Source organism: Vombatus ursinus, unplaced genomic scaffold, assembly GCF_900497805.2.
Source record: "Vombatus ursinus unplaced genomic scaffold, bare-nosed wombat genome assembly UNPS02011613.1, whole genome shotgun sequence".
Lineage (NCBI taxonomy): Eukaryota > Metazoa > Chordata > Mammalia > Diprotodontia > Vombatidae > Vombatus > Vombatus ursinus.
The window spans coordinates 3,335,689-3,353,504 of NW_020951391.1; the positions used below are offsets into that span (position 1 = coordinate 3,335,689).

General features: G+C 37.1%; 1 protein-coding gene across 2 annotated transcripts in view; it reads right to left on the minus strand.

Annotated features, from left to right (window-relative positions):
• FAM102B (family with sequence similarity 102 member B) overlaps window positions 1-17,816 on the minus strand; it is an 81,424-nt gene that overhangs the window by 42,368 nt on the left and 21,240 nt on the right. For both annotated transcript variants that reach the window (XM_027856802.1, XM_027856801.1), the window contains exons 2-4: window positions 10,561-10,681; window positions 8,393-8,422; window positions 4,846-4,962 (exon numbers count right to left, since the gene is read on the minus strand). In XM_027856802.1, the coding sequence (XP_027712603.1) occupies window positions 4,846-4,962; window positions 8,393-8,422; window positions 10,561-10,681 (268 nt within the window). The remainder of the gene's footprint in view (window positions 1-4,845; window positions 4,963-8,392; window positions 8,423-10,560; window positions 10,682-17,816) is intronic.

The following is a 17,816-nucleotide window of genomic DNA, read 5'->3' on the forward strand; positions in this document are numbered from 1 at the left end:
GATTTAATACTTCCTCTTTACTATTTCCTAATAAAAACTTTGCATTCCAGCCAAGCCCTGCTTCACTTTCCCAACTATCAAGTTTTGCTCATTCTGTTCCCTTCATTTGGAATTTCCTTATCCCCTCTTTTATGTATATCCAAATATTACCCATCACTTAAAGTTCAACTAAAGTAGCACCTGCTCCAGGAATCCTTCCCTGGCCATTCCAGGTCACAGTTATTTTTCTGTTCTCTAGATTCAGCCAGTACTTGTGGGAGCTGAAACTATAAACCTCTATCTATGATAGATACTGATAGAGAAAATACCATCAAGACTGGTGGGGAGAGGGAAGAACAGGGCTGGGTGGGCCAAGACTCTACCTGGGGGTTCTGCACTCAACTATTTGCTTGTTACTTTAACTATTTTGCTAAGAAGGAGTTAAGTTCGGTTGTTTTTACGCTGCCAAAGGCCTATGTATGCTGTCAGTCCTCTAAATTTTGGTGTCCTAGGGCAAAACCTGAGTGGCCCTGCCCACTGATCATCCCATTTCAACACATACTTCCCAGAATTACTATGCAACTATTTCATGTGTAGTAGTTTGTCTTATCTCCCTAACTAGATTATGAGCTCCTGTAGGGAAGGAGGGAATCTTATCTTACATGCCTTTTGTATTCTCCTCAGTGATCAGTAAGGAAGTGGTGACTGGTGACATTTCCAGATCTTCAATTACCACCTTCCCTACCACCATCATCATCATAGGTGAAATTTATATAAAGCTTTAAGGTTTGCAAAGCATGTCACATCCATCCACAGATTATAGATGAGGAAACGGAAGCTCAGAGGGGTTAAATAATTCGCTCACTGTCATACATAAAAGTCACAGGCAAGGTCTGAAATGAGGTCTCTCCCAACTCCAGATGCAGTGTTCTTCTTTTACAACACTACCTCTTATTTAAAGTAATCACTGAACAATAATAGCCTCTATAGATACCTATAACTTAGTTTTGAACCCATTTAACAGCATTAGTTAATGGTTAGAACAGCAACTTAAGGATACTAAAATGGTTTATAATGCTATAGCTTCTACGAACCAATATTCATTGAAAGCACCCAGAGGCTATTTGGGTCATCTATTTCAACATGTGAACATTTTTACAAATATGCTGTCTTTGCCTTTTTTTTTAATGGAGGAATTTAAACTACAATTTTATAAACAGAAAGAAAAATGTTGACAGTTATAGATATTAAATAGATTCTAATTTTTTCAAGAAACAGTTACTATTTTATTTGATGTTATAAAGTCTATATTCAAGATCTGCCTTATCCAAGCAGCTTTTGTCTTTCCTTGTGTACTTTGTGTAGGCTTTTTGCTCCTTAGTTTGCCTTAAGCTTTAATTTTTGTTAAGGTACAGGTGTTTTGTTAGTCAATAAGCATTTATTAAGTACTTATTCTCTTCTAAGCATTGTGCTAAGTGCTCAGAATACAATGAAAGGCAAAAAGACTGTCCCTGTTTAATGTTTCTTTAATGTTGTTTCTCAGACTTCAAGGTCTGAGGTACAGAAATCTTCCTGGTCTTTCTTCTTTTTTCAGTTATCTTACAATACTTTATATATGCAATATCAGAGGCAGAGAAAATTCTTCCCATTTAAGAAATATGGAAAAACTGGATTGAGAAGCTAATCTAGTGTCAATATAAAAGTCAAGACAGAAATAAACCATAATCTAAATTCCCATTTGTTTGTTCTTTACTTCTCTATAACCATAGGTTAAAAAAAACAAAACCCTAATCTGAGTTCCTATTGTTCTGTACTTCTCTATAACCATAGGTTAAAAAAAAAAACTTAGGTGTACAAAAATATACACTATAAATGATCATTCCGCCACTTTTCACTCTGTCACCATTTCTCCTATGCTATTTGTTATTTCTTACGTAAAGTGTGATGTAGTTAGAAGGATTATATGCATTTTCACATCTTCAAAATTAGACAGCTACAATAACCTACAGTAATATACAACAACTCTGAGTTACAGTATTTCTGTTTGTCTTCTCCCTCTATTCTACAACTTCTTTCCTTCATTTATGTCTTTAGGACCAATCCTTCCTTTCAAGTTTAAATCAATTTTCGTAGTAGACCGCATTTGGGAAGGGAAGGTCAAAGACCTATTATAATGAGATTTCAGCAGGGCCTTAGACAGTCTCAATATTCTTGTAGACAAAGATGGAGAAATGTACGCTAGATGATGTTGTCTGATTTGCAGTTGGTTGAACGAACAGACCCAAAGACTGTTGGTTAGTAGACAGAGATCAACCCAAGGAAAGTTTCTAACAACACTAAAGGACTATTTGACATATTTATCAGTGACTTGGAAGTGAAGCTATATAAGGCAAATGTATAAAATTTTTAGATGACAATACTGAAAGGAACAGGTAATATACTGGATAGCAGAATCAGGATTTTAAAAAATTTTTGTGGGATAGAATAGGATGAAACTAGCAAGACTGTATTTATCTCTATGAAATTTCAAGTTCTACACTTACATGAGAGAGACAATTCACAAGAAAAAGACCCGGGCACTTTAGTTGACTACAAATTTTAATCAGTTAACCTTATGACATGACTTTCAAAAAAATCTAACACAAACTTAGAGGAGACTACACTTAATAGAAGTATACAGGCAGAGGGAGGTGATAGGTAACTTTATCCTGACAAATATCGTGTTCAGTTCTGGGTGCCATATTTTAACAAAGAAGTAGACAAAATGAAATGTATCTAACAGAGTCCTACAGAGAAAACTATTAATCCTGCTATATAAGAAATGGTTGACGAAATTGAGCCTAGAAAAAAGAAGACTTAGGAGGGACATGATAGTTATTTTGTAAATATCTGAATATCTGTCAGGTAAGAATAAACCTATTTTATGTGTTCCTAGTTCTACCTTTTGGAGCTAAAGAGAAGTTACAATGGGTCACGTTTTGGCTTAAAATTAAAAAGAACGATTACAACCTTTAAAAAATTAAATGAAAGGCAACAAGTGGATAGAGCACTGGGCTCAAGGTCAAGAAGAGCTGGCTTCAAGTGTTGCTTCTGATGTACTAGTTGTGCGATCGTGGACAAAGTTAATTAGCTTTTCTGTGACCTAGGCAATTCCTTAAGATGGTTACAGATGAATTGCCAACCCACATAAAGGAGTTTCCATACTGGAAGTTCCTCACACTGTCAAAATCCTAAGTTTATACCACCCTCTTTCTCCCCAAATGAAATAGGCTTTGTTAGGTAGTGAGTTCCTGTCTTAGAAATGTTTAAGCAAAGCTAAACTGATCATCTCAGGGATGCTGCAGAAGGGATTCGTGCACTGGGCAGGAGGTTGGATTTCTATGATTCTTTGTCTCACAACATTTCTCCTTCAAACATTACTCCTGACATTTCCTCCTTTTCAATTTGAATCAAAATTGAAGCTACTTTAACCAAAATGGATAGTTCAGGGGTGGGGAACATGTGGCCCTCCAGGTCCTCAAGTGCGGCCCCCTGACTGAATCCAAACTCCACAGAACAAATCCTCTTAATAAAAGGATTCACTCCGTAAAACTTGGACTCAGTCAAAAGGCCGCACCCAAGGACCTAGAAGGCCACATGTGGCACTCCATTTTCACAAAGTATGTTCATTCATTTATAAGAAGAATATTCTCTTTTGCCCTGTTTGTTCCTTCACTTCAGGAGCAAGTACAGAGGCTTCCGACATCATGAGACACAGTTGGTCTCTTTACAGAAGTGTTCTTTCAATCCTTTCTGGATTTCTAAGAAAAGGCAGAAATTGTCACAAGGTCAATCTCTATGTACCTTTTTAATATGGAGGCACTAGGCAAACAAAACCCCTGAGATTTCAGGGGCACAAGGTTTACCCAATGAATGCTTGTGTGGCAAGGACCAACTGGAGATGGTTTCACTGAGGTCCTCCATGGCCTCCTCAATTATTTTGTTCAGATAGGTCTTTAGTTTCTTGGCAAAATTTTAATGGACTGTATGACTACCAGGCTCCCAGAAGTACTTGTCAACAACAGAAGGGCAAAAAGGTTATTTCCACATGTCACTACAATAGGTACCTTACTACCTTTCCAGCCCCCTCTCAGTAGTTGAAAGCATCCTGTTCCTTCTACCAAGTCCCTGATGGACTGGTCTCACAACCAGCCTCTGCTATCAACCAGAAATCCATTCCAGCTTTGCTCACTCTCATTTTGTTGCCCAGGTTGTACTCCTCCCTCTCTGTTGTCATCATTATTTGTCCCAGACAGCATTTCTCTCTGTTGGTGTGATTTATCCTGGCACGTGGACCCCACAAGCAGGGGTCAACATAGATAACCTCTATTATGCATTTATATGTCTACCACAGATTCTAAGGAAATACTTTTCAGGGGCTTGTAGGCACTTTGCAATGCCCAATGATGATTTCTCCACCATTTCCGGAAGTGACCGTTTAAGGGGTAATGATCTCTTTCCATTTGTTTAGGGCACCAAATGAGGCACATGAGGGTTCATTACAGTGAACACTGACTGCATCTGTCTACCACAGTGACTTAGGTCAGGCTGTTCCAACTGGTGAATGCTTCCATCTCTTCTTCATTTCATTTTGGTTTTGTGGGCCATTCTTTGGCTGTGTGTCACTGCTAGAGTCCTCAAGGAGATAGTGTGGCACTGTGGAAGTCAAACTGTACATTAGGGCGTGAGGCCCACTGACAAGATTCTTCTTATCTTGATGTTTGCTATTACTTGAAAGCAGGCACTTCCATTTATTAAAAAGAAGAAAACCGCATTCATTTCTATTTCACATCCGCATACACATATACACAAATGAAATTTGCTTACTTTAAGAATAGAATTATCCTGTCTTGTATTTTTGGTATCATAACCTTCTAGTAAACAGCGACGAGTGGTATTTCCTGATCCAGCAAACTCTGCTAGGTTTAGATCTGCAAAGCCCAACTATGAAGAAAAAGAGAAAATATTAGTAGAATATTTAGAAGCACTAGTCTATTCATTTTCTATAATATTTTGCTAATGAACGAATTTGTCTGTGACAGATGTTACTCTTGTATAGAAAGCACTTTATAATTTTTGAAGACCTTCAAAATACTCTCCTTTGATCCTCACATATACTCTGTGAGGTAATCAAGGCAAGTATTAACATCTTAATTTTAAGATGAAGTCACTGAGGTATATAGCAGAGAAGTGATTTGCTCAAGGTCACAGAATGAGAGGGGTCCTGGCAGAGTAGATAAAAAGCTGGCCTCAAAGCCAGGAGTGCCTGTGTTCCCACCTCTAGTCCATCCTGGCTGTGTAACATGGGGAAAGCCACAACATTTTGGTGCTCTAAGTAACTCTCTAAGACTCTACGGTGCAGAGAAGGTAGAGGGAGTTTCTTTACCTGGGAGCTCCCTGTACCAATGAATTCACAGGCCCAGCGGCTTCTCCTATTCCATACAATTTGCAAGTGATGAAGCCAGGACCGGACCTCAGGTCTCCTGACTGTCTCAGGCTATTTGCTCTTGCCGCTGTAGTATCCTACCTTCTAGTCCAGAATGTTAATTATTTCCAGACAGACACAAATTGCTATTCTTTCCCATCTTTCCTGACCCCAGTTCATCTCTACCTCACAGTTGACCACCATTGCCTCTTGGTGCCGAATGGCTTGAGACGGCACAGCTTTCACCTTCCACTCAGGAATCAAGTGGTCCAAATGCTTTACCTGGTACAACTTTTCTATTGTCACCAACTGTAAGATATGTTATTTTGATTACCTCTCCAACCCCTTCCCAGTTTACAGCGGTTGAAAGCATCCTGTTCCTTCTACCAAATCCCTGATGGACTGGCCTGGCCTCACACCCAGCCTCTGCTGTCCACCAGAAACTCAGCTTTCTGAAACCAGCTTTGCTCTCTCTCATTTTGTTGCCTAGCTTGTACTCCTCCCCCTCTGTTGTCATCATTATCTGCCCTAGAAAGTACTTCTCTCTGCTGTCATGGCTTGTTCCTGCATCCTCACTCTAGTTCCTGTTGCAACTTGGCCCCATCTTCTTACTGCCTTAGGAATGAACACTAAATCAAGTCCACTTTCCATGTCAAAGGACATAAAAGTTAAATTCTTAAAATGAAAATACTATATCTTCAAAAAAATTAAATATTTGTTGCCATAACTAGAATGTTTATGAAAAAATTAGAATACAAATTAACATCTATTGTTAATATAAATTATCACCAGAATTAATATATAAAAGAAATCTGAGCCACTTAAAAAAAATGGTAACATTCTATTTACAGGGTGATATATTGTTTTAGTGGTCTCTTGGTGGTGCAAAATTGATTCAACAAAGGACAAAATAGGTTTCTAGGCTATATGGAGGGTCACAGCCCAATATGCAATCAATCAATAACCATTTATCTAAATCCTACTATGTTCCAGACACTATGCTAGGCATTAGGGATATAGTCGACAACATATATAAACATGCAAAATACATACAAGGTGATTTTGCAAGGCATTAGCAGCCAAGGGAATAAAGAAAGCCTTCATGTAGCTTTATCTTGAAAGAATAGAGATTGAGGAAAGAAGAGAGCGCACTCTAAGCTGGAGGGACAGTCAATGCAAAGGCACAGAGAAAGGAGACAAAATCTCATGCATGAGGAACAATTAATAGGCCAGTTTGGCTAGACTATAAATTGTGGGAAAGGGAATAATATATAATAAGATTAGAAAAGTAGGTTTGTGAAGGGCTCTAAATGCCAAATAGAGAAGTTGGTAGTTGATCCTCAAGGAAAAATGGGAAGTAGGAGAGGGACATGGTCAAATTTGCATTTTAAGAAAATCACTTTGGCAGCTGTCTGGAAGATGGATTGGAATACAGAGAGATCTGTTAGGAGGCTATTGAAAAACTCCAGAGGAAGGGTGATAAGGGTCTGAACAAGGGTGAAGGCTGAATAAAAAAAGGATAGATGTGATGGATATCATGTAAGTAGAAATGACAAGATGGATAGGGTGAGGGGCACTGAGGAATCAAGGAGAAAATAGGTTGTGAACCGGGAAAGATGGTGGTACTCTCAAAAATAAAAGGGAAATTCAGAAGAGGAAAAGATAAGCGAATTATTTCAGATAGTACTACTATTTCATGTGAGAGCTTGATATGGCTATGGGATATCCAGTTTAAAATGTCTAATAGCCACTTGGTGATGTGGGAGTAAAATTCAGGAAGGGAGACTAGGGCTAAATACATAGCTCTAATAGTCATCTGCCTAGAGATAATGATTAAACCAATGGGAGCTGAAAAGGTCACAAAATAGGGTAGAGAGAGAAAAGAAGGCCAAGTAGAGAATACTGAGGTATACCCATAGTTGGGGGAAGTGGAGGACAGTGTGTGGAAGGACTGATACGAAAATGTTCTAGCAAATGAGGTTGAAAAGGAATGCTCAGATAGGTGGGAAGAGAAAGGAGAGAATCAGCATCAGGAAAACCCAGAAAAGAGAAAGCATGAGCTCAAAAGCATTCAATCTTACAGGGAGGTCAAGAAGGACGAGGACTAAGAAAAGTCCAAGTTTACGACTGAGAAACCATCGTGACCTTTGGAGAAAGCTGTTTCAGTGGAGTGGAGGTTGGAAACTAGACTATAAAGGGCTGAGAAATGAGTGAGAGGAGAGGAAGAGGAAGCAATGAAGACAGAGAGCTCTTTCTCAGCGCCTGCCTAAGAAAGGGAGGCGAGAGAAAGGAGAATAAGCTGAGCGGGTGATAAAGTCTCCTTTGGCTTCACACATTAAGTTATAAGTACTAACTATCTATCTTTATACCACATTACATTGTAATTTCATGCAATGAGCAGCACTGAATGCTAAATCTATTGAGCTTCTGGAGTGCAGTGCAGACTCCAAAAATGTCTGAGGTCTGAGGGAGTTAACGCGCATGATAACCACGTGGTCATTCTCACAGTCCAAGGATTCACTGGTGATTGCAGGAATGCATGTAACCACTGGAGGCATGCTAACACAGGACTAAATTGGCTTGGATTATATCCACCTGAACTAGTCAGTTTCCAGATAATAGGACTTACAATGGGAAGAGCTCAAACATTTCACTTCAGAGCTCAAACACAGAGTATCCATAAACAGATCCATATTACCCTCATGTAAGTTATTAGGTTTTAACCATTCCCCCCCCGTATTGATGGGACTCTTATTTAATTTCTTTGTGCCTTCCTTTGTTTATGATGTTGGGACAATTAGTTATCTTACAGTTGAGTCTTCAATCAGGAAGTGGTACATGTAGTTGATGTAAATCGCATCCTGAATTGCTCAAATTTTATACCTACAAATAGCAATAAGGAATAAACAATTTTTAAAAAAAGTTACTTTAGAGAATATATCTATTTACCTTTGCATAAGCCTTTCCGCCTTTTAATTCCTGCCAAAGACACAAAATACAACTGTAAAGCAGTTAATTATTCACCAAAGCCTTAAAATATTATATATCAAAGAAATCACTATCATACACATTCATATTTCATGATAAAATGCCAAAATACCATAATAGGCTTTAATTGCAAACAAAATGTCTGAGAGTACAAATGTCACATGTAGCAGGGTCTTTTTTTTGGTGGGGAAAGAGGAAAGCACTCACATTAACAATATGTATGTATCCATTTGAGGTATGCTAACCTGAGTTAACCAGAATTTTCCCAGGATTCAACTTGTAGGAGAAAGATGAAAATAACATGGAAAAATTGATAGTAAGGATTTAATCAAGGAAGAAGGTTTAATGATGATGTTCTAGATGTTTGAAAGAACATGAAAGAAAGAAAAAACTATGTTCATTATATTCTACCTAAAACAAACAAAAAATAATTTATATTTTAAAAAGTTTTCAGTGACAAAGGTTACAACAAAAAGGGGTTTTCAGATTAGTCCTTACCTAGAACACTCCTATTCCTTGGCTATTTTTGTCAATTAAGGTTTTACTATGTGTAGATTTTACAGGGTAGTTGGAAACATAATCATTTGAAGACAGGGAGTTGGAAAGCGTTTGATGGGCCCTCTTTAAGTTAAGGTAATTATTTAAGCACATTAAAAAAAATGAACTGCAGTAATTTGCAGAAGGGCTTACAGTAATGTAAATGCCACACATCAAAATAGCAGAGCAAAGTTACAAGTTGTGGTCTTTAACAAATGTTTGTTGAACTAAGTTTGAGGCAAACAAACTAAACAAAATGATACACACAACAGAAGGCAGTGAGTACAAACTCAAATATTGGTAATGACTTGGCTCATTCATGATTTAGATTATTTAGAAGTATTCATCTCTCTATGCAGGTACAGTAAATCCTGATGCACAGGAAAATACATTGTGACCTGTCTCCTGCTCCTGCCCTATCACTAAAGATCCGATATGTTGCACTGTTACCTTAACACACAGAATATGGCAAGTAAACACAGTGCAAAGTGGTAGAGAGTCATATGACTCTTTCCTTTTAAGAATGAACAAAACCTACCAACACAGTGACTAAAATGCAAAATTCTCCATCTTCTGCCTATACTTTAATGATAGTTTCCTATTTATGTGTTTTGTGTGTGTGTGTTTTGGTAATTCCATGCCCAGCACCTCTTTAACAGTTTGATTAGTATTCTATTTTTTAAAATGCTTAAACAACAGTTAAATAAGTAATGACTACTCATTTCTATTTCAAGAAGAAGAAATTATTTTAATTCCGATTTCAGTAACAGGTTCATAAAAGCCCAAATTTACTAGCTGAAATTGTACTTTTGACCTAATGTCAAAATACAATTATCCAAAATAATATAACACTTAAAATTTACAAAATGCTTTCAAATACATTATCTCATTTGATCCTCTCAACAAAACCACGAATTAGTTACGGTAGGAATTATTACCCTAATTTTACAAATGAGGTAATTGAGGCTTAGGATGGTTAAATGACTTGCCAAAGTCACATAGCTAGTAAGTAGAAGTAGCAGGATCTGAATACAAATCTTCTGACTCTCTAGTTATCCTTGTTTTAATAAAATAAATTCAGTTATGTGGATAAAAGAAAGTTAAAGCTGCCTAGTTCATTCCAAAGAGAGTCACTAAGAAGGTTAAAATGCATCTCTTTGGATCTAGCATAAAAGAGTGGAGTATACAAGTTTATTTAAGGTCTCTTTAGATGAATTTTTTTTTTTTTTGTCTTCTAAAGGTACTTCTAAAGGTACCTTTATTATGTACATATATTTATATATTCTTTATGCATATTTCCAGGTTTATCTTTTGTTTAACCCCCAATATGATTATGCAGTATTATTAGTAGTAAGACATACAATGCTAATGAGACAGGCTTCTAGGCTTGTGTTTACATTTCTAACTTTAAAATTTTCTTCAAATGTACTGTATTTCTGTAGCAAATTATAATTACAATCATGGGAAGCCCAATTACATGACATATCATAGGTATAACAAAAGAGAAAAGGCATAGCAATAATTATACAAAGAAAATCACTATGGAAATAATTATGGTTTGTAAAAGAGAACAAATTATGTGCTATTTTTACCTTCCTCACAGAGACCCTGTAGATGCAAGGATCCAGAACACCCGTAGTAGCACTTGCGCTCATTTTGCACATAAATGAGAATTTCTTTCTCCAGTGAACACAGTTTGCTTGCACCACCTCCCTGGGGGGGAAGACAAAGGAACCAGTTAATTACTACAATAGATATGTGTTTAAAAAAAATTGCACTCTTGTACGTTAGTCTGATAAGTGATACTGAACTGGCAACTAGGATTTTTAGAAAATAACGAAAAGGGAAAAATACAAATTGATGTTCTTGTTCTAAAAATCTGTTTAGGAAATTTGTTTCCTTTGAAATATTTTTGCCACCCAGAGTAAATTGAAAAAGAAAAATTGAATACAACTAAATACCCCAATGTGCATACATAGTTATCTCATAGCTATAACATGATTTACTGAATAAATTTAGCTATATTCTGTTCCCTTCTCACTCCCCACTCCCATCCCCCTCTAAATCCTGGGATCATTTTATGAAGTGTAGTTACATGAGACCACCTCGGATGTCAGTGGTCCTACCAAGGTTTCTAGAGAGCTTTTAGAATTCTCCTTGGAATGTGGAAGGAGACACGATTTGTTAGTATATTTGTCTGACAGTCAGGTTTGCTGCTGCAAGTTCGGTAAGGCTCAATAGCATATGGAAGTTTAAGAATGCTATCCTTGATATAGCTGGTCACTAAGGGCCTACAAAGTCTTATATAAGTGGAGCCTCAGCCTTTCAGACTTGGTGGACGCCTGAGATCATGTGATTCACCATACCCTGCTCTGCTCACCAGATGTATTTCCATAAGGAATGAGGGAGGACACATCTACCAAAGCTGAAGCTAAGTACTACTTCATTCTTGCTGAGATCTTCTCTGTACCATAGCTAAGCAAAACACAAAACAAAATGAAACAAAAACCTTTTTGTAAACTGCATCTACAATTCGGATTTTGTCTCAACACTGAACCAGACCAGGGTGCCAGCATTAGGCTGCCCCTAATACAGGGTTGCTCAACTAGGTAGTATTTGAACCCAAGTTTCGCTGACACTGTGTGCTATGCCATGGTGTCTCTCATCTACAACTAATAGTCTTAGAGATGTGACTGGGTGCTGAGAGATTAGGGAATTTGCCCATGGTCACAGGGTCAATATTGTCAGAGTCAGGACTTGAACCCAGACTTGGCCCTTATCCACTGCCATTGTCCTCTAAATGTAATAACTATATAAGAGAAAATTCCAAACAATCACAAAGTATTAAATAATGTCAATGTGGAGACAAAACACTTTAATACTGCAAATAATTCTGTTACTAGTTATTTTTGTATATTATAATCTTGATGAAAATTAGTTGCTGAATTTAACCTATACATGTAGTCTAATAACACATCAAAAAATTGTGAGGTATGCTAAAGGTAAAGTGAGGCTGTCAAGAACAATAAAAAGGTGTTGTTCTTTTTTGAAGCTATGTTAGGGAAAAGAGGAGGATCAAAGAAAGTAAGAAACTGGTAGATGTGACAAAGATGGACAACAGAGAAAAAAGGCAGAACTCAACTACTATTTTCCTCGTTTTCTCTGTTGAGAATAATAATTTTTGTACGGGAATGGATAGTATGGAAAGGTTTAACAGGGAGTTGATATCCACAGCAAGTGGAGCAGTGGTGAGTTCTGAAAAAAACCGCTAGATGTCATGGCTGAGATATTCTCAGCAATCTTTCAAAGATCGTGGAGAAAAGGACAGGTAGAACATAGGACAATGTTCCACAAGAATTCTTTTAAAGGAAAAAGTGCAGAGTCTGCAATTACGTGCCAGTGAGTTTGATTTAATTCCTCTCAAAATTCTAGAATGTGTTCACAAAGAGACAGTGAGTAATTAAAAAAGGAAGCAGGGATAAGAACCATCATCTTATGAGATCAACCTTACTTCCCTTTCCTTAAAGGGTATTTAAACTGGTAAAGATCAGGATAATAGTTGACCTAGATTATAACAAAGCATTTGACAAAGCTTCTCCTGCCATACCTGAGGACAAGATGGGTGAGATGTGGGTTAGACACTCATACAATTAAGTAGATTTGTAACTACTTGAACAGCCTGATCCAAAGAATAATTATTAATGGTTCAAAGCCAACTTGGAAAAAGGTCTCCAGTAGAGTGCCCAAGTGATCAGTGTTTAATATTCTTATCAATGACTTTGGTAAAGGCATAATTGGCAGGCTTATCAAAAATACAAAACTCAAAAGAAAGGCTAAGGAAGAAGATTGATGGAAAAAAAGATATGATGCACAATTCAAACAACTCAATGCTGACCTATGTAAACAAGTTATTGATAACGAAAATGGGTAAAAGATATTGTAAATTAGATTGACAAAAAGTATAATAAATTCCACACAGAAATTTAATATAAATCAACTTTCATAAGAAGGAAATCAAGCCTAAAAAGCAACTGAGTTAGCATACACAATTTATGCCCCAAATGGAGAAGGCTGCCAGTCAAAGTCAATTATCAGTTTATAATATAAAATTGTTGGTAAAAATTTAAAAGCATGATGGAAGATTATGAGCAGTATTGCTTCATAAAGTAGAGAGAAGCAGCAAAGGGTAAACGAGATTTAAGGAATGCTTGGTGAAAGACTTAACTAAACGAAGGTATCCTAAGAGAATTTAAGGATAAAAATGAAAAGAGGTTAACAGATGAAAAATGGAAAAGATATGCAAAGAAACTTTTTTTTTCTATGAACAAGCATATATTTTTTCTCCCTCAAACAAAAGCCACATAACAAATATGTATAGTGAAGCTCCTCCCACCCCAACTGGTCTTGTTGGCCACATTCCAAAATGTATGTCTCATTTGGTATCTCTTATCCATCACTTCTGTCAGGAGGGAAGGAAGGAGAGAGGGGAGGAGGGGGAGAGAGAGAGACACACACACACAGAGAAAGGGAGAGGAGAGAGAGAGAATGAGAGAATGTGAGAGAGAGAGAGAGAGAGAGAGGGAAAGTGTGAGAGTGTGTTTTAAGGGCTGGGGAGAGAAATAGAAGCCAAAAACCCAACCAAACAAAAACAGACCCTACTGAAGGAACTTACATTCAACTTACGTTCAAAAGATAGAATATAAAAGGGAGTTGAGAAGTGGAAGAGCAGTGTAGGGGCAAGGCTGCTGATGAAGAGGTAGAGAAGTACAGAGAATGACGGATGGAGCCAGGAATGAAGTCAGTATGGTCTGGGTGCTTCATGAAATAGTGGTCCAGACCAGGGTAGCATGATTCATCATCAGACCTCTCAAAATCAGGGTTAGTCATTGCATTAATAAAAGCTCTTAAAGCTTTCAAAGTTACTTGTCATTACAATATTGCTGTTATTGTATCAATTGTTCACTTGATTTCGCTCTGTAATTAACAAAGGTGGTCATGTCTAACTATAGGACATCTTTACCTGGATATCTTGTTGGCATTTCAAATTCAGCGTATTCAAAACAGAACTTCTAACCACCTCCTCAAACCCAACCCTCTTCCCGATTTCCCTGTCTTTGTTGAGGGCATTATCATTCTTTCAGTCATGCAGATGTATAACTTTGAAGTCACTCCTCTACTTTTCTTTGCCCCCTCAACCCTCCCCCCCTTATCTAATCAGTACCAAAGTATGTCAATTCTACCTCCATAATCTCTTTCATATCTGTCTCCTTCTCTCCACTAACATGACCCAGTCCAGCCTTGACTAACTCATTTGGACTACGGCAATAGCCTTTAAAAACAAGTTTTTATTGATGGCTTTTGCTGTTTTACATCATCATAGTTTTCTTTGGTATCCCTCAATCTCTCCTTCCCCTCCTAGATGGCCAACCCACACAACAAATATTTTTAAGGGAAAAAAAAGGAGTAAAAAAACCCAGCATAACCAATCAACACATAGAAAAAAAAACCTGAAAAAGCATAATGTGCGACCCCTGTCACATTCACTTTGAATTGTGTGGTTGCTTTTTTAACTTTACATTATTGTAGTTTTTACATATATTGATTTCGTGGTTGGCTTACTTCACCCTGCATCAGTTCATATGCATCTTTCCATGCCTCTCTGTATTCATCACACATCATTTCTTACAGTCCAGTAACATTTCATTACATTCATGTACCACAATTTGTTTATCCTTTCTCCATTCGATGGGAATCTACATTGTTTCCAATTCTTTGCTATAACAAAAAGGCTGCTACAAATACTTTGGTATATATGAGGACTTTCTCCTTACCAATGGTCTCCTTGGGGTATAAACAGCTCAGTAATAGAGTCTCTGCGCCAAAGAATATGGACATTTAAGTCACTTTATTTAAATATTTCCAAACTGCTTTCCATTGAGTTCTTGAAAATAATGACTATATAAATGCCAACTGCCATTATTATTGTCATCATTCAATAGTGAAATTAGATCAGAATGTCAAAAGATTTTTCCAGAACACCTGAAGATTAAGATTTCAGAAAGAATTTTCCTACTTTAGTCACCACTTATTTAGAAGAATTTAAAAGAGGAAATGGGCTACCCTTTTATTTATTTTAGGGACTCATTATTCATTTTCTTCATTATCCAAACCCTCCTTTTCTTCCTCCTGTTGCTAATTTTTGCCAATTTTGTGTGATAAATGCCTATCAATTTTCAGAAAGTAAGCATTAGTTTAGAGGTATTTGCAGACCTTGAATGCAAAGTAGGCAGTTCTGTGATTTTGTTAATATATCAAGCTGCTGCTGAGAAAACTCCTTCTGCAGATGCAGATTGGCAGCTGAACTACAATTTAATCTTACAAAGTTGTCTGAAAGATTGAATGACTTGCTCTGGGCCATATATATATATATTACTAGGAAGTGTCAGAGGCAGCAAATCACATTTCAATAATGATAATGTACTTAACTTAAATAGGGCAGATATTCCCATGTGACAGGTAAGGAAACTCAGACATAGGCTATAATTTGCCCAGTATATAATACTGAAGTTACATCTTACACAAGCCTCAAGTTCTAAATGTAGATGGTAAGGAAACAATCAGGGAGATTAAAAATTACCACTGAAAATTCCTTAAGATAGATGACTAAATGCCTTCTCATTAGGAGGCTGTCCCTCTTGAGGGACTGCTTTTTTCTTTTAGGCAATTGGGGTTAAGTGACTTGCCCAGGGTCACACAGCTAGTAAGCGCCAAGTGTTTGGTCTGAGGCTGGATTTGAACTCAGGTCCTCCTGACTTCAGGGCCAGTGCTCTATCACTGCACCAACTAGCTGTCCCCGGGATGGGTTTAAACATGCTTTATCTCACTACATTTTGCCAAAATGGCAGGCACATATATATTAGTTCATATATTTTAGTGATAAATTTAATGCCTTTTTTATCTTTACTAATGACTTTATTCTTAACTAGCTAGAAATATCATTAACTTCTCATTTGGATGTAATAATAATATTTATATATAACCTTATATACAACATGTATTTATGTATAACATTTATATACAATTTTATATAATATACAACTTTATATATAAATATGTAGTTATATATAACATTTATACACAATTTATATATTAACATTTGCAAAGCACTAAATATATGTGTGAATGTGTATGTGTGTAAAATCTCATTTTGATCCTACCCTATGAGGTAAATGCTATTATTATCCTTATTTAACAGATGAGTCAACTGAGGCTGATACAGGTTAAGTGGCTTGACAGAGTCATAGTGCTATTGTCTAAGGCAAGATTCCAATCTAGATCTTCTTGCCACCAAGGCCAGCACTCTATCTACTCTATCCACTCCACTGTGCCACAATATCTTCAAATTTAAGTCGGAAATTCCTCACCCACAGCCCAAACACCATATTAAGAAACCTGAAAATCTGAATGAGAGGTTAGCAGCAGCTTACTTTATGCCCCCCGCAGAGGCCCTGGTTCACCAGTGCTTCAGACCAGGCATTCTTTCCCTTCCCTACTGCCACGGCTGAAATAACAGGACATGCTCACAGTGTCTTTAAGGAACTTCTCTCCAAGTGTATGACCAGGGCTGCACAAATATGCTGATAGATGGAGAACAGGGATAGGGAAGAAAGTTGTTAAGAAGAACAGGGACAAAGGCATAGAAAGCCCCAGGAACTTTCAAAGATGCCCCGGATTCCGGAACTTAAATTCCTATACCAGGTTTGGTTCAACAGCCAGGGCATTGGGGAGAAAAGAAAGAAGGAAGAGGTCATTGTGTTGACAGGCTGTTGGCCAGGGGAGCCATGACTCTGTGCAAGCCCTTACAGCAGAATTTGTAAAGTAAAATATAAGAATCCAGGTCTCTTGACTCTCAGTTCAGCACTTTCCCTACTGTTCCACAAGCTAACCACAAGATTAGATTCTAAACTCACCAGTTTAGAATTTGAACAAGATCATGTTCTAAGCTGATGATGTTTAAATTGGCAAAAACTCCAATTAAAAAATAAAAAAGTCTTAGGCTCATATCTGATATAGTCCCTTGTACTTATGCTGGATGTACAGACATTCTTCCAATGGCCTTTTGGCCATTTTCCCCTCATTCAAAACTCTACTAGGAGAGGGTAAATGGGTCATGGAAGAGAGGAAAGGAGAAAAGAAGTGATCTTGTTTGCTTGAAAGATCAAGCTTTTCAAACCCAATGCTCTTATTTTTAAAGTAAAGAAACTGAGTTCTTAGTCTTTAACATCAAATCCAAAATTCTTTGTTGGGTGTTGATTTTTTTCATATTCTTATCTTACCAATGGTCTATTCAGCAGAGCAATTTCGCGGTATTGTAATTAATATAAGCAGTCAATAAAAATTAGCTCAAAGGGAATGTGAAATAATGTAAAATAAAGGCTGTATGAAAAGTCTTTGGCATTATGCTTGAACTAGGACTGTAGCAATGTTTTTATCCTTTCTAATATATTCAGCGGTTATGGCAGTTGGTATCTAGAACTATATCATTCTATTTGTTTTAGAAACACTTGCTTTTAGCAGTATTAAAATAAATCTTTTTTATGCTGCTTTGTTTCTTTTAAGTGGTTAAGTGACTTATGAAATTCAAAGGAAGCTGATGAGTCACAGAAGGGAAAGCACTAATGTGACTTTGGTCACTGTTGCCAAATACTTTTTCTGAGTTTGTTTCCACGGCAACCAATCAATATAACAAACTGCCTCTAAGTTTGCAAATGAAATGGTAAATGTGTACTAAATGTAAGAATTTTAATGAAGTTGGAGACTACCTTTATGAAACTGTTCTACTCTGGTC